The 24,544-nt window shown below is 35.4% G+C and overlaps 1 protein-coding gene across 1 annotated transcript in view; it reads right to left on the bottom strand.

Annotated features, from left to right (window-relative positions):
* The window catches only part of LOC140167685 (uncharacterized), a 77,903-nt gene that overhangs the window by 27,733 nt on the left and 25,626 nt on the right, over positions 1 to 24,544 (bottom strand). The window contains exons 4-9 of the mRNA XM_072190984.1: positions 23,896 to 23,947; positions 22,873 to 23,021; positions 21,885 to 22,100; positions 19,768 to 19,840; positions 14,925 to 15,043; positions 8,475 to 8,684 (exon numbers count right to left, since the gene is read on the bottom strand). Of these exons, the coding sequence (XP_072047085.1) occupies positions 8,475 to 8,684; positions 14,925 to 15,043; positions 19,768 to 19,840; positions 21,885 to 22,100; positions 22,873 to 23,021; positions 23,896 to 23,947 (819 nt within the window). The remainder of the gene's footprint in view (positions 1 to 8,474; positions 8,685 to 14,924; positions 15,044 to 19,767; positions 19,841 to 21,884; positions 22,101 to 22,872; positions 23,022 to 23,895; positions 23,948 to 24,544) is intronic.

Here is a 24,544-nt window from a genome sequence, read left to right as displayed (position 1 = left end):
AAAGAAGATGCTAAAATCAAAAAAAATCCTTTAATGCATGAGACATGACAACTGAAGGCTTAAGCAGCTATTGTGTCCTCAATTTTGTTATGCCATAATATATCAATAATAGCCAAAGCCATCCAAATAATTACAAAATATAAGATTGAACAGCTTTTATTTTTATTTTTAAGTGATGTGATATTACCCCTTTCGCATGAAATAGCAGCTTTATCTTTGCTTATGGCAGGTTCTTGGTCAATATACCATGTTATGATTTAATTTTCAATAAATTTCCATAGCTAAAAATATTTTAACAAAGCAATGTTTGTCATATTGTGCCATATCAATGCTTAGTCAATATTTAGAAATATCAATTGACTGTTGCAATAACACTATGGACCACTATGGCCTCATCCCTATGGCATAGTCCAATAACCTCAATTAAACAATCATAGTGCCAAATGTGACCTCAAGTTGAAGAGTATGAGTTTTTGTACCAAAATTTCATTTAATGAATGTGCAAATATTGGGGTTAAAGAACTGTGCCCCTGATAGATGAGCATGTTGTGGATCCTAGTGTAGCATCTTTGCATGCATAACAACATTGACCAATACAATTTATCATTAATTCTGATTAATTAGTTGATAATTCATTAAGTATAGAGGCAGCGTCGGTTGAAGGTTGACAAATGTGGCTGCGATCGGCTGCGGTGCTCCAAAGACCATGGAACCTGGCAAAGGGATAAAATACTTCAAGATGAATTGATACAATATTCCAATAGCACACCTGACAAAAGGCAACAAGTGTAATATATCAATAATAGCCAAAGCCATCCAAATAATTACAAAATATAAGATTGAACAGCTTTTATTTTTATTTTTAAGTGATGTGATATTACCCCTTTCGCATGAAATAGCAGCTTTATCTTTGCTTATGGCAGGTTCTTGGTCAATATACCATGTTATGATTTAATTTTCAATAAATTTCCATAGCTAAAAATATTTTAACAAAGCAATGTTTGTCATATTGTGAAGTATGCAAGCCTTCAACTCTCTTATTTTCATTTTTTCCTTGCTGAATACATAGGCCTACATGTTTTAGAAATATCATGGGAATTGGACCAGCAAATCCTGAAACATTAGCATATTTACATTTGCAGAATGTGGTAAAACATGAATGAAAGTGAAAGCTTCTTGAGTTCATATCTCAATATTTTTAAAAATAAACCACTCATTTGGCTCAATCACTTCACAAATAAATGTATTTTGTCCCTTTTCACTGAAGTACACGCATGAGGTGGAAACTCAGAGCATCAGAACCTTTGAAGGCTTTTGGCTGCGTGGATACACTCAGAGGTTTGACACTCTGATGGAAACTTGACCCACCTCAAACCCAAGTTTGACCCACCTCAAACCTCGGATATGTAGGGGGTTTTGTTGAACCAACTGTAAGTAGTGTACTCAGAGGACACTTGGAGGTTTGTGCCATGCAAGACTTGAAGATTCACTGTATGATTGTGCAGTGATTGGTCAATGTATGTCAATTGCTGTTTATAGTTGAGCCTACATGTACACACCACAGAGCTAAAGCCGCAGTTAGGGGTGCATCACACTCCCCCAACATGCCAATCTGAAAAAAGTCCACTTTTTTCTGTAAAAACCAAAATCAGCCTGTTTTTGAAGGAAAAATGAAAAAGGTCCACTTTTTTCCTGGTAAAACATTGAAATCAGCTGGTTTTTATGGGTTTTTATACATTGTAGGGAAAATTGTTTAGTCACCCGCACCCCTTCTCCAAAATAAATCATGGCTACAGGCCTACCCCTGCGCATATAGTCATACAAAGGGTAGTTCAGGAGTTTCAGTTGGCAAAAGCACCATGTGACCTACTACCATGAAACAAGTTAGTAGTTTCATCACATACTGGCTGCTGAGTTGGTGAGGATTTTTTGCAGCGCACCTGTACATGCCAGTAGGATGTCCTTCACAAATGGTCCATTGTGCACCATTCAATCATAATTGGCTTGAACTGTTGAACACCAACGCAGCAGCCAGGATGTCTCGAAACTACCAACTAGCGACTTTACACTCATTTCGTGGTAGCAGGTTACATATGGACACAACTCAGAGTGACGTTAGGGTTTCATTACATCATGGAAGAAAGAGATAAGAAGGAACCACAACGAACGCATTCACTTTGTCCACTCCCTTTACCGACATTTAATTGACATTGTTATTCATGAGGATTTACTTTGATCAATACCCGCGTTAAATAGGTGATTGGTATTGTACTCCATGTATTTGCATGTCTTCTGGAGCGTGTCTGAAGGATGATTTGAACTAATGACCTTCCGTGCAAGCACTCTATAGGATTTTCTCTGGTGACGTGATCATCGGTCATTGATGGCCTACATCTTTTTCTTCCATTTCGCCCAATTTTCCCGAACTTTGATGACTTTTTTCTCAGAGTTGGCAGTCTTTGGCACTAAAACGAAGTTAGCTAGTTACGATTATACACATATAAACTATTAAATTAAACAGGTTTCATGTACCGGACTCAACCGGAACATTGTGCATTATTTAAGAACATTTTGCATCAATTTTTCATCGAAAAAGTCACCAAAATCTTACCTTATTTGCTAAAGATGAAACTCAGCAAAAAAACGGCCGATTTTGATGGCCTTTTCGATGTGGACATTTTCTACACAACACGATCAAGAAAACAGTTTGACTGTAGATCCCAAAACAAAGCTACTATACATGTTCAGAGCATCAGTGAAATTCCATAATCTTACTTCTGGGTAGCGTTTGTTTGTTTTTGGATGGGTTTGTTATAGTTTTTTTCCAGTAATGATTTCGCCAAGCATCGATCGCGGTAAATGGATCATACATGAAAGTAAGTACCATTGGTAGCTTTTCTTTTCATCGCCAATAGATAAGCGGATTAAAACTTGGTCGATCGAAGTCGTTGTGGTTCCTTCTCATCTCTTTCTTCCATGATTACATTTAGAGGTTCAAAACCTTGGAGGTTATGCCTGTCTGAACATGGCTAGAAAACGGATCATTGCATTCAAATGGAGCAGAAAATACAACCTGTAATGTTTATACAAATGGGCATGCATTTGTGTTGGTAGAGTAATTACTACTATTAAAACTAAATGGACCATGAGTAAATCATTATTGATACACACAGGTCTGTTGCTATAGAGTCTTCCATGTAACATTCTCAAGCCAATTCATGATATTCGACATGGAGTATTCAATATCAGGGCTTCAATCCATCATTAAAAGTACGAGGGACACAGCTTTGTTCAAAAGTGGACTTACTGTGCCACACAGCAAGGCCAGTTTGCAGGATTTTTTTTGGGTGCAGATTTTGAAAAAGTGGACTTTTTTTCGTAGGGGGCAATTAAAAAAAATTAAAAAGGTCACTTTTTTCCTGGTAAAAACATTGAAATCAGCTGGTAGATCTTTATGTTGTATTTTCTGCTCCATTTGAATGTATAACTATAATGTTGTGCTTGCTGGAAATCTAACAACATTGTGTTTGTGACTTTATGATTAAAGATGCCAAAATGTGGAAGGCTGTCCTACCAAGATTTACAATCATGTTCAATTTAAACAAGTAATGTTATTCCAATTTCCATGATCTGTTTTTATCTTCTAACAAATGTTTGTTGATGAAAAAATTATCAAATATTTGGTGGCGATAATATTCCACAATGAATATTTGATGGTGAATACTTGATTGTCAACAAACATGCCTTAGAAGATAGATTCAATTACAAATACTTGTTGAAAGTATTCGACATGGAGTAACAAATTCTGAACCAGACCAAATTTATACCAGGTTAATTTTAGCCTGGAGCTGAATAATTTGTACCTATCATCTAATCTTTATTTTGTCTCTCTCTATATATAAAGATCTGATCATCTACAGCAAGTGTACAGCAGGGCCGTAGCAAGGTTGAAAAATGTGGGGCGGCCATCATAAATGTGGAGCGGCCAAAATACAAATATATGCCCAAATTGAAATAAAGATATAAAGAAAAACATAACAAATTTCTCAAAAAGTGGGGCGGCCATGGCATCCCCGGCCGCCCCGCTTGCTACGGCCCTGGTGTACAGGATATAACCCCCCTCTCTTCTTCAAATGCCACTGCAGCTCCAAACAAAGAACCCTTTATTTTTTGTAGTCAATTTTGCTCCAGTTCCTAAATTATGTCCCACAACTCCCTCCCCACAAAATCCATACATGCTGCTTCTAGCTAAATGTCATTCCATTTACCCCTTCCTTTTTGGAAGGGGTAATCTTCCCTTGAACTTTGAAGACCCACCTGTTCTCAGCTAACATTTCCTGCATTTTAGGGATTTTAAGCTTTTGCTGAAAACACACTACAAAACTGACTACCATATACCCAACATTTACACATTCACATTGCAAATTTGATAAAAGGCCAAAACACAAATTCTTTAAATTACATCATGTTCAAGTACATACTACCAGTTGTTACCATGGCAACCATATCAACTAAATGTTGTTATCTTTGTTCACATTCCTGCCATTGTAAAAACTAGAGCGGTTAGCACACCATAGCTGAACCATGAGGCTTTGGCAGTATTGTGATATACCACTGTCACAAGTGGGTGGAGGGGCTGTGGGTCATACCTTCTTGAGATTTAGACCCAAAATAAAAATATTGAGCGACAATGATGTTGAAATATGGCTTAAATTATATGTCTTTTTGTATGCCAATGATACAATTATTTTATCCGATAGTGAACAGGATCTTCAAAATGCAATCAATTCTCTTTACAGTTATTGTCAAACATGGAATCTTGCTGTTAACCCAAGCAAAACGAAAGTTGTAATATTTTCTCGTGGGAAGATCAGAAGAAAACCATTACACCACTATGGTAAAGAACCTAATTGTGTGATATGATTCTAGTTTTTGGGGGGTAGTTTTTAATTATAATGGAAAGTTTACAAAAAAGTAAAACAAACAAGTCAACAAGTTAAGGCATGCTATGTTTGCATATTGACCAAGTCAATCAGACTTCACTTACCAATTGACATCACTTGCAAACTTTTTGACTAACTGGTCTTACCAATGTTACTCTACGGAAGCGAAATTTGGGGTGTCGAAAATATTAACTAAATTGAGATATTTTATCTGAATTTTCTCATAAGGCTTCTCAAAGTAAATAAGAAAACTGTAAATTGTATGTTATATGGTGAAACTGGTAAATATAAACTGCAAAGCATAATTGATAAAAAAAAAAGATTAACTTCTGGAGTAAACTTGTATTAAACTGGTAAAAATAGTAAATATTCATTCTTATTATATTGTCTTATCAAAAACTATAGGCCTACATGTAGTAAATCCACAACTGCATTTGGGATCCCCCCAACAAGGATTTGGGACTTGCGAAATGTGTCTTTACACGGCATGCCCTGTACATGTCAAATGAAGATTGACTATTATGTACTTTTCATTAAGACAATGTGAACTTTATTGCCTATGGAATTAAACTCTACAAAATACCATGAATTATGTAGGAGGGAACTTTTAAACGAGGCTAGCTATCCTACAGTGTAATGGGGGTATTGACCCTTTGTGGGGTGTTATAATGTGGTTAATGTTGTGAACCCAAGCATCAATAATGGTGTGATTCAAGAATGTGGTGTGATTCAGGAATGCAAGCAAGCAAAACGTGTCTTGTGTTTAGCAAACCAATTTGTAGATTTTTCATTAGTTTGATCAGTTTAATTCTTGTCTATTGTTTTAAAAACCTGACTCTAGCTTTGGGCTTTATTCCGACACATGTAACTTCTGTGTGTTTCTGTGTGTATGTTGTTAATTTTTACTTAGGCGACGAAAAAAAGAAAACCTGTTCTACGGGCGGACGGACCTTTCAAGTAGGGTCGGTCAGTCTGGCTTTTTTGTTTGTTTTTTGAAATGACCCAAAAATCACCAAAATCTGTAAATATTTGCAATTTTGGAAAATACAAAAAAAAAAAAAAATTTGTTCCTGAAATTGTAGAAATTTGGGTCGGTATTCATTTGTACAGGAAAATTTTTTCCCCAATTTGTTCAAAATCTGGGTCAGTCGGGCCCGTAGAACAGGGTTTTCTTTTTTCGTCGCCTTATGCCCACCTTGGAGATCAGTACCAGGTTCTGAAGGGGCTACCCTAGTTAAAGAAAGATTTAAATAATAATTAAGTAATGCCATTTTTGGCACTTTTAGCCACAGGGGGTGCAGGAGGAGAAGTCTCTACAACCGAGAACATCCCCGGTCATCAGATGTCCCCGTTTGGTGGGTTTTACGCCAGAAAATGTCCCCATTCGTTTGTATTTACAAGCTCACACACACTTTTGCCAGCCAGCGAAATACAGGGGTATTTCTCATCATCTTTCTATGAATTCTATCCAGCTTGGCTTCAGTTGTGAGTATCAGTTGTGGAAATCCAGACTTTATTTTTCTTACTTGTGAAATTTTGCTCACCTATCTGACCCAGACAAATGATTTTACTTTTAGGTTCATTCAGTGATCCCAGCGTTAAGTGTAAAAAAAAATAAAATTGTCATTCAAATTGTCAATATATTTTCAAAATGAAAAATTTGGGGAAAAACAAAGAAAACAGTAGTATTGACAAAGATGAAGCCCCATTCAAATACAATTTCTCTAATCGCTAATTTCTCTACTAGAAATTACAGATTAGTGTAAAATGTTTTCTATTGTTTTTATTACACAGTGTTCAGCTTTTACCACTAACAGGCTACGTTGGCACATCTATTACAAAAGGTGCCAAAATCTGAATTTTTATGATTATGATGAATTGATGATCCTCCCGATGAGCAAATCACTGAATAGGCCTTTATACTTCTTTTTGTTTATTTGTTTGTTTTACTTTGTTTTATCTTACAAATGTGATGTGATCAAGCTTAACGAGTCATTAGTTACTACCATTAATTACTAACTTGCTCAGTATCCAATCTTTCTGATGTTGAAATCTGAAATATGTACAGATGTTCTTATACTTTTTATAGTATTTTTGCTCCAAATTGTTGCATATGTCGCAATTTCATTATTGCCCACTTATGTCTGACTGGATCCGATCAAAATTATTAACACTTCAGAAACAACAAAAGAAATTATCAGCCATACAATAATTGTTGGTAAATGTACCATTATTTTACAAAATACTGTATACCATCAAAATGCTTCGTTCATAAGGCCAAGTAAAAATAAAAACATGTTTCTCGTCCGGGTTTTTAAAAATTAGGAGAATGAGGGCCTTTTTATTTTGTATTTTGTATTGGAAAACGACGCTAAATACCTGTATTTGGCACCATATTTCGGGTATTCGACATACAGATTGATATCTGAGAAAAAGGAGGAGGCCCTTTTTATTTTATTGTTTTGAGAGTTAGACCCCTTTATAGTGATCACAAAACTCTTCTTAAATGATGTATTATGCATTTACAAAGCCGTAAAATAAGTTTCAACTTCTGAAACATCTTTTTCAACAAGTTATAACTGAAAGTTTACAAAATAAAAAGAAATTTGAAAAATCTTCAAAAAATGAGGAGGGCACGGACGAGAAACATGTATTTTTTTTTACTCGGCCTAATTATCCTTACCTTAGCTTTCTTTCAAAACAAATTGATTGATTATTTAGTAAATAAATAATAACAGGTTCATGGTCAATTACGCGACCAAAACCACCTGTATACAATATAATGAGCCAATTCAAGCTATCATACAGTGTATAGAATGTTTTGCAATAATATTACAATTCATGCCATATCCTGTGGGTTCATTCCATGCCAACTCAACGCACAAGTTCTGTCACCAATTTTGATTTATGTTTGCTTGAGGTTTTTTATTTTAATTATGCAAGCAAATACTTTACCAGGAAAGAAAATATTAAAAAAATATTTTTTTTTTTCTGGAGGCTAAAATGATCCTATGATATTACCGACACCAAAAGCTTGACAAATTTGGCAACAATTTGATGATTTTTTTTTGCAAACATATTTTGAAAATGTTTTGAATTCGTTTTCAAAAATCTTCGGTCAAAATCAATACATTTTGGCCCCATAACATTTGATTTTACATGATTTTAGCAAAAAGTAAAAAAAAAAAAATTCTAGGTCAGCCGGGCATTTTTTTTTTCGTTTCTAGCTCCATTCTATTTTTTCCCTTGTTGCCAATATTTGAAATCTGTATGGCAGTGATGAAAGTCAACTTTTTGGGGCCTATTACTTATTAGCATTCTGATTGGCGAACTGAATCACATCATATAGACACCTCATTTGCTGACCAAGCTGCGTGACCCATGCATAACCTAGTTCTTTTTATGTTTATCAAGACGAGTGCATCAGCTAGCGTAAAAGGCCCTTTCTGAGAACTATAAGACTTTAAATTCAATGTGAACCAAAAAATGTGACTAAACATTATTTACTTTTCTTGAAACTTAAATTCCTACCTTGAATGACAAGTTGGAAATTGCATATTTCTGTTTCTTCCCCGTCCTCGTCTCCTAGTATGGCTCTACAACTATACACGCCAGCATCGGTTTGTTGTATATCGGCTATTTCCAACCCAAAGGTTCGATCTCCTTCATATTGTACCACACGATCTGTTGATTTGATAGAAGTACCATCCTTTTCCCAGGTTAGTAGAGGTCTATTTGGACCTGTCATAGCAAAGAGAGAGAGAGAGAGAGAAAATAACATGAGTAGTCAGCACAGTGTAACTTGTCAATAAACAAATAATTTATTTTGTGTTGCTTGACAGCCAATAAGCACACAGTAAATCAGACACACCCCCACCAATTGTAGACCTGAAACTGACCTTTAGTGAAAAAAGCTGAAAATGCTAACCAAAAACTGACAAATTGGGGTAATGTATGTAGCTCAACTGTGAAATTGGGGTAAAACAGCTCACTGAAAATATAAAACAGGTAAAATATAAGCAACATAAAAAAGCTGAAATCCGCTAAAAAGCTGAAGAGTTGCAAGTCTTCAATTGCGTTGCTTCATGCACACTAAAGAAGGTATGTTTGTATGTTTACAAAGTAACACTAACCAGGCATTGAGTTTTGCAATGTGACAGGTGTGCTGTAAATCGCACGCCTGGATAACCCGAGGTGTGCTTTTAGGTGTGCTGCAAATCGCACACCTAAATAAACCAAGGTGTGCTTTTTCAAAACTGGTGTATGACTATGATTTCATTTTCAGCTAAAACTTAGCAATTGTGACAACATACATGTACTTTTTTAAATGGCCATGGTAAAAGCTCTGGGGTAATGAATGGTGTATACTGCATAGATGTCCCTGGACTTTGGACTTATTGCTAGTGTCATTTGTAATTTTTTTTTTTTTTGGATTTAGAATGTCCCTAGAATGTCCCTGGAACTTTAGAATGTCCCTGGAATTTTTTTAATTTAAAAAAAAAAAAAAATTACAAAAAGATTTAAAAATTATAAATTCTTGTTTAAAATAGGCAAATTTGTAAATTATGTTCACATAATAATCTATGAATGATTTTAAAATGCATTTGTTTTGTATGCTTCTTTACTTCATAAATAGGTTGTAATGTGAACATCAATTATAAATTTGCCTATTTTGAACATGAATTTATAATTTTTTAAATCTTTTGTAATTTTTTTTTCAAGTTTAAAAAATTTTTTTTTTTTTTTTTTAGGTGTGCGAAAAATCGCACCCTCGGCGTATTTTCAGGCGTGCGGCGCGTGCGAATTGCACTCGCACGCCTTAAAACTCAATCCCTGACTAACAAGGCATGTAATGTACTGGCAGTCCTATCTTGCTGTATAACCATAATGTCCAAAATTGTAGCAGTCACTCATCAGCCATTTTCCCATTTTAGAGTAAGCCCCTGGAGTAAGCATTGGTAAGGGGCTGCGCACCAGAGAGGGGGGGGGGTAATTACTGAATCAGCTCTTTAGTTACAGTAATGTGTACAAAATTGTGACACATTGTAACATGTAGCCTACTGGTACTACATGTACCAGGAAAATGTAAGCTTCTGATGCTCAATAAATTATATCACAACTTACAGTTCTGCATAATGTGGTACTGACCGAACGTAACTGGGTAATATACTAGGCAGAAGTCACATCAACAAAATTTCATTGTAGGCAAACAAACAAACATACAGTTTTTACCAAACAAACAAACATACAGTTTTTACCTGCTAATCCAACTTGACTATCCATTACTCCTGACTCCACTGTATACAGAAGTCATGTGTATAAGTATGTATACAGTGTATAATTACAAATTATTTGACAAGTGCAACAATTAGGAGACCACTGAAGGGTGATTTCCTAAGCCTAATTTCCCGAAAAAGCATTGTCTGAATCCCTCAGCACCCGCAGAAGTGTTGCCATATGAGGCATCTCAGCTTCAAATTTAATTTCCCACTATTGCCAATGTCACAGCCCAATTCAGGTAACCCCATATGAAATTCACACTCCCTGTGTTGAAGATTAAGGTCCTATTTTCCACAGGGGTGTATGTATTTCCACTGGAATAGCCCTTGAACAATTGTGACAACCTTTAGCCCGTTTTCTATTCAGTGGGGGAGTATGCATGTTATAATGACTCAATTAGACCTCTTCAAATTGTTATTTTACAAAACCACACTGTTAGCTTTGAACTTGAGCACAGACAACTTTGAACACACCTGCTGAATCATACACTAATTATAAGTGCACAACATTCAAATTAACTAATAAGCCTACAAAACAAATAATTAATAATCACATCTGATATCATCACAATACCCTGCAAAATACTCAAACTATAGCTCATACTTACCAAATTCACTGTTTTATAACCTGTGTTATTCCTCTATATACGCATTATAATTTCCGATATTATATTATACACACTATCAGTCCATGTACATACACATTTGGCAATAAATTTATAATGATTGCCACCGGCATACATGTATACAAATAAAATACACCAGTATGGATCTATTAATTACAATAGACACAATATTGATCAGAGACTTACGGCAGCGTGACCTTATTTGAGGTGACGGAGTCCAATAAACACATCAATGTTAGGATGGTAGTCTTTACATGCTACAATAGGGCAATGTCTGTATGCATACCAGCGTTAATTATTAACTTTTAGTTTTGTCTGTGTGGGATGGATGTGTCATTATCAAGTTTAAAATTATTTGATTAAAGATAAAAATTATTGGTTTTGGTCACTTATCTTTTTTTCAGCTACTGTAGAAATTTTTTTAATTTAAATGTAGGCCTATGTTAATATGTGACCGTGACACCAAACCCAAAATAAGACATTTTGACTAAAATTATTATCACAACTATTTTATAGTAATTAGTATTAATATACTTCCTGATGTTGAAAAAATACAGCTCTATTTTTTTTAATTAAATAAATATTAGCCCGTTTCCAAATGAAACATAACTAAATCATAATCCTTCCAGGGAGGGGGGATAGCTGGCAAAAAAAGTCCAATTTTAATAGTTTTCAAGGGAAATGGGCCCAAAACATGCAATTTTGCATGATTTCTGACATAAAATTCACAAAATTCAAAGACCTGGCACAAGTCTAAGCATTCAAAATTTGTAGTATAGGCTATGAGTTTGCTCATAAATTTAATATTTCAATAATTTCGTGTTAATTTTGATTATTGGTTATGAAAGAGATTAGTATGTGTTTTTCTAAAATTAGAATGATAACCTGAAATTAGTCTTGGAACAAGTCTTTGGGCTTGAATGTCACAGCATAAGAAAACACCCTACAAACGCATGTTTGTGACCCTTATTTCCAATTTAAAATTGGACTTTTATTGCCAGTTAGAACTAATAAAATGATTAGGATTTAGCTGTTTACCAAAACAGGATAATATTTTAGTTTTTTCATAATTGCTGACTTTGGTCCAATTGGATCAGATCGTGATATAAAATTGGGATTGAATTAGCCCATATGTAATGGTGGAGCTATGAGTATGAGTTTTAACATATTGGACGAGATGTAAACGTAGTCGAGTCCAATATTTTAAAAACTCATAGAGAGACCATTGGTGTACACTTGTAAAGCATCCAATTTTATCATTATTATGTATTGGATCCAATATTTTCAAACACGTGAATTCAGTACACAATTGGATACTTGATTGGAATTAAGGGCCCAACTCTAATTTTTTACCAAAAATGAGTTAGACCCAGCATTTTATTGCCAGCAGATTGTTCTTCTTTGTGTGTGAAAGATGAGCCAAAATCCACTCTCTAAAAAGTCATTAATCATGGTTTTCATGGAAGAAAGGCATAACTCCATGGAGTTGGGCCCCCTTGGTAGCATTTTAAGGTTTTTCCACTTAATTTGGCCATCTTGGAGTTTCAGCCCTGATGACTCAATGTTTTTTTCTAAACTTTGAAATAGACCTTCACTTGAGAATACGCCTACTCAAAAAACATAAAATATGATCCCTTTTAGGGTTCAAAAATAACACATGGCATATTTACATGTAGCTTGAATGTAATTTAACATGATCATGGATAAAAATGCCAAGAATGTTTCAAAAATGCAAACAACACCTACATCACAATCATTGAAATGTTCAAAGTTAAAATATAACTTTAAACTTCAGGAATTTCCACTGTAGTCATACATATCATGTAAATTGTTCTTTGGCCTGTTATATTAAAGCAAGAAAAAAGTTTCTCATTTTGATAGATGATGAAAAGCCCACACATGATCAAACTTTATGAATCCTCCCAAATTATTGAAAAAATTATAGTAGTATTGGGTAGGGGATCAACTAGAAGTTTGAGGTTCTTAGCTATTGTGTTCATAAAAAGAATGGGGATGGGGACATTTTTTTAAAAACTGTTTGAACGAAATGCAAATTCCCCCCAAAATATATTGAAAAACTAGAAATTTGAATTTTTTTAAAGTGAAGTAATTTGAAGAAAAACTAGAGCGGTTCTCGGCTTTCACGGTTCTCAGCATTCGCGGTTCTCGGTGGGTGTTTTCGACGCAAGGCGTCGAATGGGATGCCTCCACCATGGGGCGATTTAAATGTGTACAAATCTATCAATGCACCTATCTGTTCACAAGATACAGCATCCGAATGGAAGGATGGAAGCACCGACATTGCAAAAACAGTATGCCTCACGGTGGAGGCATAAGGGAAATATTAGATGAATAAAATAAATTTGTTAGTAAATAAAGAAATAAACATGATAAGTAAATAAAATATAATTCAATAAAGTAATAGGATGAATTAATAAACATGTTTGGTAATTGGTAAATACGAGAATTTTTTGTACCCCAAATGACCTTCCAAAAATTTGGCTCTAAATGTTGACTGTAGGCCTACCCACCAAGTTTCAAGCCCATACAACACTTTTTAGTAATTTGACCTCAGTTGGTGACCCTGGATGACCCCAAAATGACCTTCCAAAAATTTGGCTCTAAATGTTGACTGTACCCACCAAGTTTCAAGCCCATACAACAATTTTTAGTAATTTGACCTCAGTTGACCCCTTGGTGACCCCGGATGACCCCAAAATGACCTTCCAAAAATTTGGCTTGAAATGTTGACTGTACGCACCAAGTTTCAAGCCCATACAGCAATTTTTAGTCATTTGACCTCAGATTGACCTTTGACCTCAGTATATGACCTTGAACCCCACCCAAAAAAAGTATCCATGGTTTTTGACCATGACCCTCCTATCCTGTAAATGTGAAGTCAATCCGCCCATCCATCCCCGAGATACAGCATCCGGACGGACGGAAGCACGGAAGGACGGAAGCTCGGAAGGACGGACAGTGCAAAAACAGTATGCCTCGCGGTGGAGGCATAAAAATATACAAATTAGTTCATTATCATAATAATGAATATGCAAATTAAAGACCCCAAAACAAGCAGCCAGAGTTTCTGTCTATCCATTCAAGAGATACAACATTCGGAGATACAGGGACAGGACGGAGGTAAATATGGATGTTGCAAACAAGGTACAATGTAACACCTCGTGGTGGAGGCATACAAATACTAACTTAGTATGTGGCATTGAAAAAGAAATAAAATATGTATACTAGAATAGGGGAGGAGAGCTGATCCTGGATGCGATGGCTATTAAATATAGTCTGATTAGGGTTCTGTAGAGCTGCATCCTAATGGTGTGGTTTGGGGCAAAGCGGTCAGCGACTTTCTGTAAAGCGCAATGATCTTATGTAATTGAACTAGATATAAATGGCTTTTTAATTCACTTTGTGTAATATCAGTACTGGGATCTATACGACTACTTGAAAATCTTTCTGAAATGTACATAACTTCTCTTAGGGCTCTAAAAACACATTTTAAGAGGGCTTAACAATATTTTTGTATACAGATATTTTCACGGTTTCAAGTATCACTGACAATTTCGCGATGTGTTAAATTCACGGTTGTTGGCAACTTATACATTCATGGTTTATTAAAATACACAGTAGCAGCTAAAAGCTGAATTGATGTGAAATTTACAATTATTAAAAACAACGAAAAAGCATGACATACAATAAAATACATTTAGAATTTCTTCGCTTTAACATATTTGCGGGTTCAAGGGCACATATGTTAATCTGTGAAACTCACAAAAATAAATCACCGGGAAAATTTCAGCATGTATATATATAGGCCCCCCCTACAGTATATAAAAAAAGAAAGAAATACACACAATATGCAGATATCAGAACTGGATTTTCAAAATAATACTATATTATAATAAATAAATATATCTTAGTTTGAAAAAAATACAGTCAGGTAGAGGACAAATTATTATTTTTTATCTGAAAATGTAATAAAAAGGTTCGGTTTTTTTAAGGGTTGGTCGACGGTCAGCTTACGACCATCAAAGAATTCTTAAATGCCTAACTTATTTTCTTACCTCTGAATGTTGAGTGGAATTTAGTGCTTGAACCTTCTATGCCAAATATCACCAGATTCTGATGTTGCCCAGACAAATTACTGCCACCATCACTTGCAAAATGTTCACTTAGACCATAGCTGAGGAAAAAATAACATTATTATTTAAAACAAACAAACCAGTTCTTGATTAGAGGTTAATAACTGCGCATCGGTTATTTGGAGGGCATTGTGAAAAATCTAAACATTTTGCCTTTGGAACCGAGGAATATCCTGAGAGGCGTAGCCGAGGGATATTCCGAGGTCCAAAGCAAAATGTTTAGATTTTTCACAATGCCCTTCAAATAACCGATGCGCAGTTATTCATTTAACCGTATTCATAACCGTCACTTTGATTTTTTAATCTTACAAAATAACACAAAATTTTCCTCAAAAGTTTGTAACAATTTTTACATCTTCCCTTTCCCAAAATCGATCAGGCTAAAAACAAGACGACCAATAACAAAAATGCGTATCAGAATCTGTGCAAATATGGTAGCGCGCAATCCAAATACGGCAGCCAACGAGCGCGCTGTTTGTTGGACGCACGTGGAGGTCAATTGTGTGCGACATTGGAACAATTACACATTTTGCGGTCAATTGTGAGATATTAATGACCTCGATTTGCGTTCGTGTTTTCGCAAATAATAAAATATGATTGGATCGCACTCATCGCGTTTATTTTAAGGTTAGGATGAGGTTATGAATACAAGGCAGGCCCTCTGATCCTTAGCATGTGAAAATCACTGTGGGCCCACCAAAATGCTATGCGGGATGGTCAATAAGTTCAAAGAACAAGGTATTTTACTTCCTTGCATGGTAATGAATTTGGTCTCATTTGAAAGGTAAAGGTTGCTAAAAAAATAGCAGGTTTTGGCATCACTCTATATATGGGCAGGTAGTATTATTGAGAACACAGGGTCATCATGATCATCATGAAATTTGTTCCAGATGAAGGTGAAAATTCAAATAAAATTCAACTGTATAGTCTTGAGTCTTGAATTTTATACTTTTGGTTCACTATCCAGGGGGCCACTTTTGTGAGAAAAGTGTCCCCTGGTCAATTACAATTGAGATGGAATCAGGGGCCATTTCAGAGTTTCTGGGGGCCAAACGGATCCCGTCTCCCACTTAATTTCACCCTTGGTTGGGAAATTAATTAATTTTGACCCCTCAATTATTGGAAATTCTTTGAACAAATAAAATGTATTTTGTTCAAAATAAGTCAAATTTTACAATGTACTAAAATCATATTGCACTGTTCAAATTGTCTAAGGATATGGAAAACAGGATATGACAGCGTTCAAGCTTTGATTTACGTTTGGCGGACATGCGTGTGAAAAAAATATTTAGGGGTAAAAACAGTCAAAATTCTTGATTACATTTAAAAATGTTTCTAGGGGTAATGTCACATATTTTCTGATTTTGGCACTTAAAACCCCTTGTTTTTCACTGATTTTGAGAAAAATTAATTTTTTGGTCCAATTTTGGCCGAAAATGGCCGTTTTGGGGTGACAAAATATTTGACTTGCTAATTTCCTGTGAGTGTATGAACATGAAAACTAATGAGTACGGTAGTGCATAATTATTATGCTAATTATGTGACAAGGGTACATTTGTGATATTCAAATCATTAAATGGGATAAATCTTTTTCTTTATTGTTGTAACAGGGTTAGAAAGTTGGGGGTCAGGGTGACAATTGATTTGGAAAAAAATGCAATTTTCGCCTAATTTTGAGCTTGAAAAAGCCATAACTCCTCAATGGTATGAGCTATTGTAATGCTTTTTGTGTCTTATTGTTCAGTATTTCAATAGCTAAATAGTGGTATAAAACTTGATTAAGTTAAATGTACTGAAAAAAAATAAAGTAGTAATATGGTACCCCTACCCCAAACATTTTGGCGGGTGTGAAAAAAATAAAGGCCTTCGCAAAAAAAATAAGTCCGTCAAAACTGTGAGGTTTAAGGCTAAACAAATATAAACTTGCTATAGCCAAGACCTCCCTCTAGAGCAAGTTTATATTTGTTTAGCTCTGAGAGTCCCAGTTTTGAAGGACTTATTTTTTTTGCGGAAATTTTCGCTCAAATTTGGGGACTTCGGGCAGAAATATGCCTGTACAGTGCTATGTGCCAAGTTGATTAATTATAAATGCATTTTTTATGTCAGATTCAGTTTCTACAGACAATTTCACCCTAGAAAATGTTCCTTAAAGTAGGATATAAATTTTCACTTTAAGTTTCCACCATTCTGGCCACCCCGACACACAACATTTTGCGCTATTCACAACATGCGAGACTCAATCGTTAAGGCCGCAGAGCATGATAAAAACATTTTGTCTTGCTATAACAGGATTTACATTGATACTGCAGGACATCTGCATCTGTAGTATACTGTGCAAACTTGAAAGTCCCATCTCACACAGGGCGTAGACGCCGTGCAAAGCAGGAGAGCAAAGTCCTGTTGTTTATTGCGGGACACATATTAAGACAGGTAAGGGAGTGATCGTTATTTATGTCAGGGGGAAATGGGCATTTTGAGGGAGGGAACATCAATTTTTTTTTTTGGTCTTGAGGGAACACGAAATTTTTTGTTGAACCAGGAGGGCGGGGATTGTTAAATTTTAAATGGAGAAATTCGGGAAAACAAGGGGGAAATCCGAAAATTTTGAGGGGACGCGAGGGGGGAACACAAATTATTTTGTTAATATTTTTTCCAAAATGCCCATTCCCCCCCTGCCGGCGTAAATAATGATCGGTCCCTAAATATGTTGTAAAAAGTCAGAGAATGGATTCATGCAAAGATTCTCCTGAAAATAGTTTGCAGGCATCAAAATTGAATTGCTTGGGTTCTACTATACTATTAATTGTAGAATCAATCATCAATCAATTCAATACGTATGTCTATGTATGAAACTATAAACGGTACCGTACAAGTAGTGGTACCGTACCAGTATTTTGATTCACAATCACAAGACCGAGACCAGTCCGAGTTAAACTAAAGCAAGCTTAATGTACAATTTCCGTCAAATTTTAATTTTGTTATTCTTTATTCAAAATGTTGAAATAATATTAGTAATAACTGCCGGGAAGGGTTGCTGTCCATTGTAAGTTGAAATAACAAGGAAAAGTGAAAGAAACCCCAATGGTTATTTTGACCATTTAACATGCAGTTCTGACTATCTATGGGAGGACATTATTATCATAATTTTTAAATTATAATAATTTGTCGAACTTTGCTCTGTTGACCTACAATGAGTACAAAGACAACAAATTTGGCCGATTCCATTTAGGTGCAAGTTGGGACATGTGTAAACATTACAAATATGCAAAAAAATCAGGTTTGAAAAAAATTAACCAATTTCATATTATAAGATCGTACATTTAACATTATGGCTTTAAACGAAATTGCTCACTTACTTCCTGCAAGTGTCTAACCGATATCTACTCACCATGCTCACGTCTGTCAAGACTGTTTTTAGATCATTAAATTCTTCACAAGTTTTTGGAATGGTCTGAATTTAATTTAATCACAAGTTTTTGGAATGGTCTGAATTTAATTTTAAGCTTACTTCAGCAAAATAATGCTTGACGAACAATGTTATTACTTATGTAATATGTTTGGCACTTACCATAGGCAGCATTAACAGTATTTTACTAGTACTTCCACGTATATTATCAGAATTAAATAAAAGGTAGAATTTCCTGCGGGTCTGACTCTTGTTGGTACAAAAGTCAAAACACCAACACACAACAATGCACACGTTTCTCTTTCTTTGACAGATGATACCAACTTCCGGTTGAATTAGCGTTTCCAGTTATATTTCCTCTAATTTTATATACATGTATTATTTTAGATTTATCTTTCCAAATTCAGATTATGAAGAGATTTGTTTTACTTTATTTACAGCATAGTTTCCCGTCTTATAATACTATAAATCATACATACCCAAGGAAACCTAATATAATTTGGACTACTTTAAAAAAAAAAATTAACAACAGGCAATGTTCATAAACACGTGTGGTAGCAGACGATGGTAAATCATAATAACCCAACAGCATTTATCTAAAAACAACAGAGGGTAGCATACTAAAGCCTGCGAAATCCAGGCAGGGACCGGCGGCGGCAACTCGCTATATAATTTCGGAAAGGACTGTTTGTGTGCGGAAACAAACTTAGGTCCTGATGGGACCAGGTCCAAACAAAAGCCAGGCTAAAAATATATTATAAGGATGTGCATTGTTAGGCCGACTTTGGAGAATAAGTTCGCAAGGCGCGGCACATTAGCCTGTAGGCCTAGGGCTAGCTATTTGACCCAGTTTTTTCCTGCAACCATAACGGGACGCAACAATTTTATAACCGATAGGAACACATAGGAAAGGGTTAGGGTTAGGGTAAGTGTTAGGGTTAGGTTAGGGTAAGTGTTCGGGCTAACCCTAAGGTTACGGTTAGGGTTAGGATTTAATCAAAAATTTGCCGGACTGTGGTTTTGTCTTCATTGTTTCCTTTATGAAGATTGTCAGTTGGCCTGATGATGCATCCGAGATAGGATGTGAAATATTGCCACTCACAAAAACGTAAGTCCAGTAGATCAGATTATAATAATTTCATAATTGTTTCCTTTCTTTTTTCTTTACGTTTCACCAATTTCAACAATATGAACATGAACAAAGGGGACTGAGTAGGCCCTATTTGGGAAGAAGCTATAATGAGCCATTTGGCATATAGGAATATTTGTGTATGTGTTGGTTTTTTTATTGGGGGTGGTGGTTTTGTTATTTTTTCTCCTTGACAGTTGACAGGGTCCTGATAACATACCGGTACATACCCATTTATGTTGTACAATGTTCCGTGCTCATCTTCGACATATTGATGCTGTGGTATCATATCCTCATCGGGATCTGTTATAATGGGGAAAATATGAGAAGATTTAAGAATCTTGCATTAAATATTAATTGATCTTTGCAGGCCAATTATATGTCCTTGCTGCGCCATCATTATCATAATCGACGCCATCATCATCATCATCATCATCATCATCATCATCATCGTCATCGTCATCGTCATCGTCATCATCATCATCATCATCATCATCATCATCATCATCATCATCATCATCATCATCATCATCATCATCATCATCATCGTCACTGCCACTACCGCCAAACCAACGGCATCTTATTACCACTATAGGCCTAACTCTTAAAAAAAGTTGCATTGCACATAATTATAAATGACATTATAGACCTTTATTTTTGGTTCTACAAAGAAAACCACGGAGAACCAATGAGGTTCTTTGTAGTACCAAAAAGGTTCTTTAGCCAACATGGTTCTTTGTAGAACCTTAATAAAGAATAGAATAATGGTTGTTTAGCCATGTTAGCCAAGAAAATGATTTTTATAGAACCGAAAAGTGTTAACACTCCTTTTCACTTTTCTTAAATTTGCGATGAGTCCCTGAAGTAATGAATTAGAAAGTTTTCTATATACGCCTATTAAGATCTCTAAGGTTCTTTATCATGTATGTATATAGAGCATTTTCAAGTTCTTTATAGACCATGATCATGATAATTATAGCATTGCATAAGGTGCTATATAAGCCTACGGGACGAAATAAAAGGTTCTAAGTTGCACCGTTCCCATAGGAGTGTACATCAAACATTTTTCGTTCAGCGAGGATATCCTAGAACTGGTAAAACTGTATTATTCAAAATATCCAACTTGATGTGTGTATGTGCACGGTCAACCAAAAACAACTTTCATGTATATTCATTCCTTTTGCTTATTGAAAAGCTACAATAACGCATATTCCTTTGAAATGTACTCTCGTTTCCTGAAATATTATGATTATTTTCGTGCGTTAGTAAATAATTCAATAGAGAAGTAATTGAACACTTTGGCCATAATGATCTCGACACTGATTTGAGCAGCAACAAACGACCTATTTTGATTATACCATAATCATCATAATCATTTGACGTGCTGTATGCATGGTTATTTTTATTGATAGTTTTCTCTATTCTATAAATTGGCTACAGATTTTTAGCATTTTAGATATTCACCGTTATTACGAGAGTAAAATAACGAGGGGATCCAGGTACCGGTAAAACTACATCGTTCCCTAAGTAGCAATTATGACAGACGTCATTATCATGATTATCAAGCACATATAGGCGGTGTATAAATGAAAAAAAATAACAGGCCTATATGCCATATTTTGCAACACGTACAACGGGGAAAGGGAGGGTCCCCTTAATTTTCAATTATAAGCATATTTTTATTTGGAACTATAGATAATGGGTCTCCTCTATACAGTGATACCAAAATAAGTACAAATTTAAACATTCGCTAATGTGAGTGCACCTTTGCAAAATTGGCAAATTCTGGCTATGTAGGCCTATACAAAAGTAAAGGTAAAATTTATTTTCGGCTAAAAAGTCTACGAACATGCCATTTTCACCGAATTTTCTCGATCTCCTAAATATAAAAGGAAATACTATAACTAACAAGTAAATAGTTGATATCGCTTGGAATAATTTTACAAAAGCGAAATGAAAATCATGGATTTTACTGTAGAAACCAATGGAGGGCCTCACCAACCCCCATGGTAATTTGATGGTCGGTCCAACCCCGGGTAACGTGATGGGGTAAAAAAAATCACTAAAATGCATGAGCGCAAAGGATGGATCTACGATTAGCTTAAGTCGTTTGGTCGTATAAATGCGCTTTTTTATGACGGATGAAAACCTTTAGAAGGATGTCGGTAGTTCATTGTTTGTTTGCTGATGTTAATTGATTATTTAGGCCTGTTTATTTATTTGTTTGTCTGCTTGTTGTTTACTTGCTTTACTTGTTTGTTTTTTATTTGTTTGCTTGCTCATAGATAATTTGATTGACTTGTTTATTTCTTCGTTCTTACTTAATTCGCCTATTTCAGCTATTTACCTTCTATAGTCAATTCAGCAGAGCAGTAAACCTGACCTTCCTCGTTGGATGCTGTACACACATACTCGCCTTCATCCGAATCATTTGCATAGTTGATTTCCAGTACGGCAACATTACCCAGGAATTCGTCCAAGTCATCGTAAATGCAGAATTTAATTCCGTCATTTTGTAGCTGAGTACCATCTATAAACCACTTCACTTCTGGTATGGGAGAACCTTTATTTGGCAACAAGTAAAATAGTGAACTGATAATTTATGGGCCTTTTCAAATTTTCGGTTTTGCATAACAATGATGTTGGTTTATATATATAGGTTTGGTTTCCTATTGTTATAAGTCCCATCTCATGCTCACGTTTTGGTTTTCGTTAAAGGGTGCACTGTAAAAATTCCTGGGTAACACTTTTTAATCACTTCAACGCGTTTATTTCCGCACTTTAAACGTAGAAGTGTAGGAGGCGTTGAGTTGCTTACGATTAACAACACGGTTAACAATGGTATGTTTCATGTAAGGCAATAGATTTAATGAGACTAGAAAATCGGAAATTTGAAAAGGCCCAATGGCTTGGTTCAAAATTGTCCATATCAATAGTATTTGTAACGTATTTTGTAACTCCTATTAAAACTCCTATTGGTAGGATTAAGGGCTCTGGTATGAGAGTTTGGACAGTATTTTTGTGAGACATGAGAGCACATCAGACATATCGAATTGTATTCGGAATACAAAATACAAAAAATGTCCTGATGATATCAAATAGCCCTAATTTTGATTTTTTTGAAATTGGCGATATACTACACATTTATGGTAAAGGTTTCAAATATTCTTTTGGGGGAAAATACTACTGTTTCTGATTTCTAATTTCCTGCCTGTTCAATCGATAAAGTAAAACAGCCTTGACCAGACAGATTCAAAGTGTTTGAGTGCGTACACACGCGAATCAAATTAAGAATGCCGGTATTTAATGAAATTGACTGCTATATTTTTACATACCCGTGACTCCACAAATAAATTTCGCCATCATTCCCCGTTCAACGACTCTACTCTGAGGTTTGAAAGTAAAACTGGGATTTGCACAGACGTCATTGCTGAGTTCATCTTGGTCTATTGAACGCAGGTCTTCCTCACTTGGACTGTAAGATCTGAAAAGAGGAAGTTGGGGTTTGGTTAAACGGTCTTTCCGTGATGAAACACGCCTGTGTTCCCACACAAATGACAAGGCAAGGCAACAAATCAGGGTCGGCAAAAAACAACAGCAATAACAAAAACAACAACAACAAAAAAAAACCAAAAAAAAAAACCAACACGCAATATGGTCATGCAAAAACAAAGAACAGACAAGACTGAAATGTGAAAAAAATAATACACACAATATGCGCATATCAGAACTGGATTCTCCAAATAATAAATAAAAATATTTTAATTATTCCTCATGTTGAAAAAAAAACACAGTCGGGAAGAGGTCAAATATATAAATGATTTTTCTCAAAATGGAATAAAAATATCCAGCTGGGACCGTGGTATTTTAGAGTCGGCCATGCGCCAGGTTTATATGCCTACGTCAAACATATACTACTTTGTTGAAATTGCAAAATTGAAGAAAAGAAGACACTGCTAACATGGTCACCAATAATTGTGCTTTCGATTCATAATCATAATTATTTGCTTCCAGATATAGCTACATGTTAAATTATACTTCGACGTGATTTTTTGCAGCGACTTTCGGCTCTCGGGCATCGATTTCTGCTCTGCGTTATGTCCAAATCAATTCTAATTTGACCTTGAGAATTACCAAAACCCTCAAGTTTAGTCTTTACTGTTGGAATCTAGAACTGAATCGGAAGCAAAAGTTCAACTTATCTGTCAAATTTACATCTGTACCCCTTTCCCATTGGATTTACAATATAATTCAATCCAAGAATGGACTAGATAAGCAAAATCTATTTTTTAACACATGGGTACCAATGAATTTATCATACCAGTAAGATGAGAGGCTAAGGCAATGAAACGACTTACCCGGATGCAGATGCCGAAATTATTTCTTCATCATCTGATCCTGAGATTGAATCTGAAATTTCAAACGAAGTAATAGTGAATGATATATAACTTACTACTGAAATCTATCTAGATGCAATCAAGCTTATATGTAGAATGTTAATGTAAATTCACAGTCATCATGGTCATATTATAACATTTCCATAAGAAATAGAATTTAATTTTTTGGTATAAAATGTTAGTTTTCACTGTCAGATTCTTGAACAAATTCAGAAATGTGGGTACCCGGATTGGAGTATCAAAAAGGTGAAAGAGCAAATGGCGAAACCTAAGCCAGAGAAAGAGAGAAAAAAGAAAGACAAGTCGACCAAGTCTAAAGTGTTAGTTGTAGTCCCATATGTGGAAGGTGTGTCCGAGCGCATTTCTAGGATTTTCAAAACATATAATATCGCCACTGCAATGAAAACTAATTGCACACTTCGCAATCTCTTAGTTCATCCGAAAGACAAGCGTGAACCATATAACTCCACAGATGTCATTTACTCTATTCCTTGCAAAAACTGTAATTCGGCTTACATCGGGGAAACAGGCAGAAAAGTCGGGAAAAGACTTGATGAACACAAAACTGAGGCTGAAATAATCGGTGATAACATCAAAACAAGAGCCACCA

The sequence above is a fragment of the Amphiura filiformis genome, chromosome 13, assembly GCF_039555335.1.
Source record: "Amphiura filiformis chromosome 13, Afil_fr2py, whole genome shotgun sequence".
Classification (NCBI taxonomy): domain Eukaryota; kingdom Metazoa; phylum Echinodermata; class Ophiuroidea; order Amphilepidida; family Amphiuridae; genus Amphiura; species Amphiura filiformis.
This window is presented reverse-complemented; position numbering and strand designations above follow the sequence as displayed.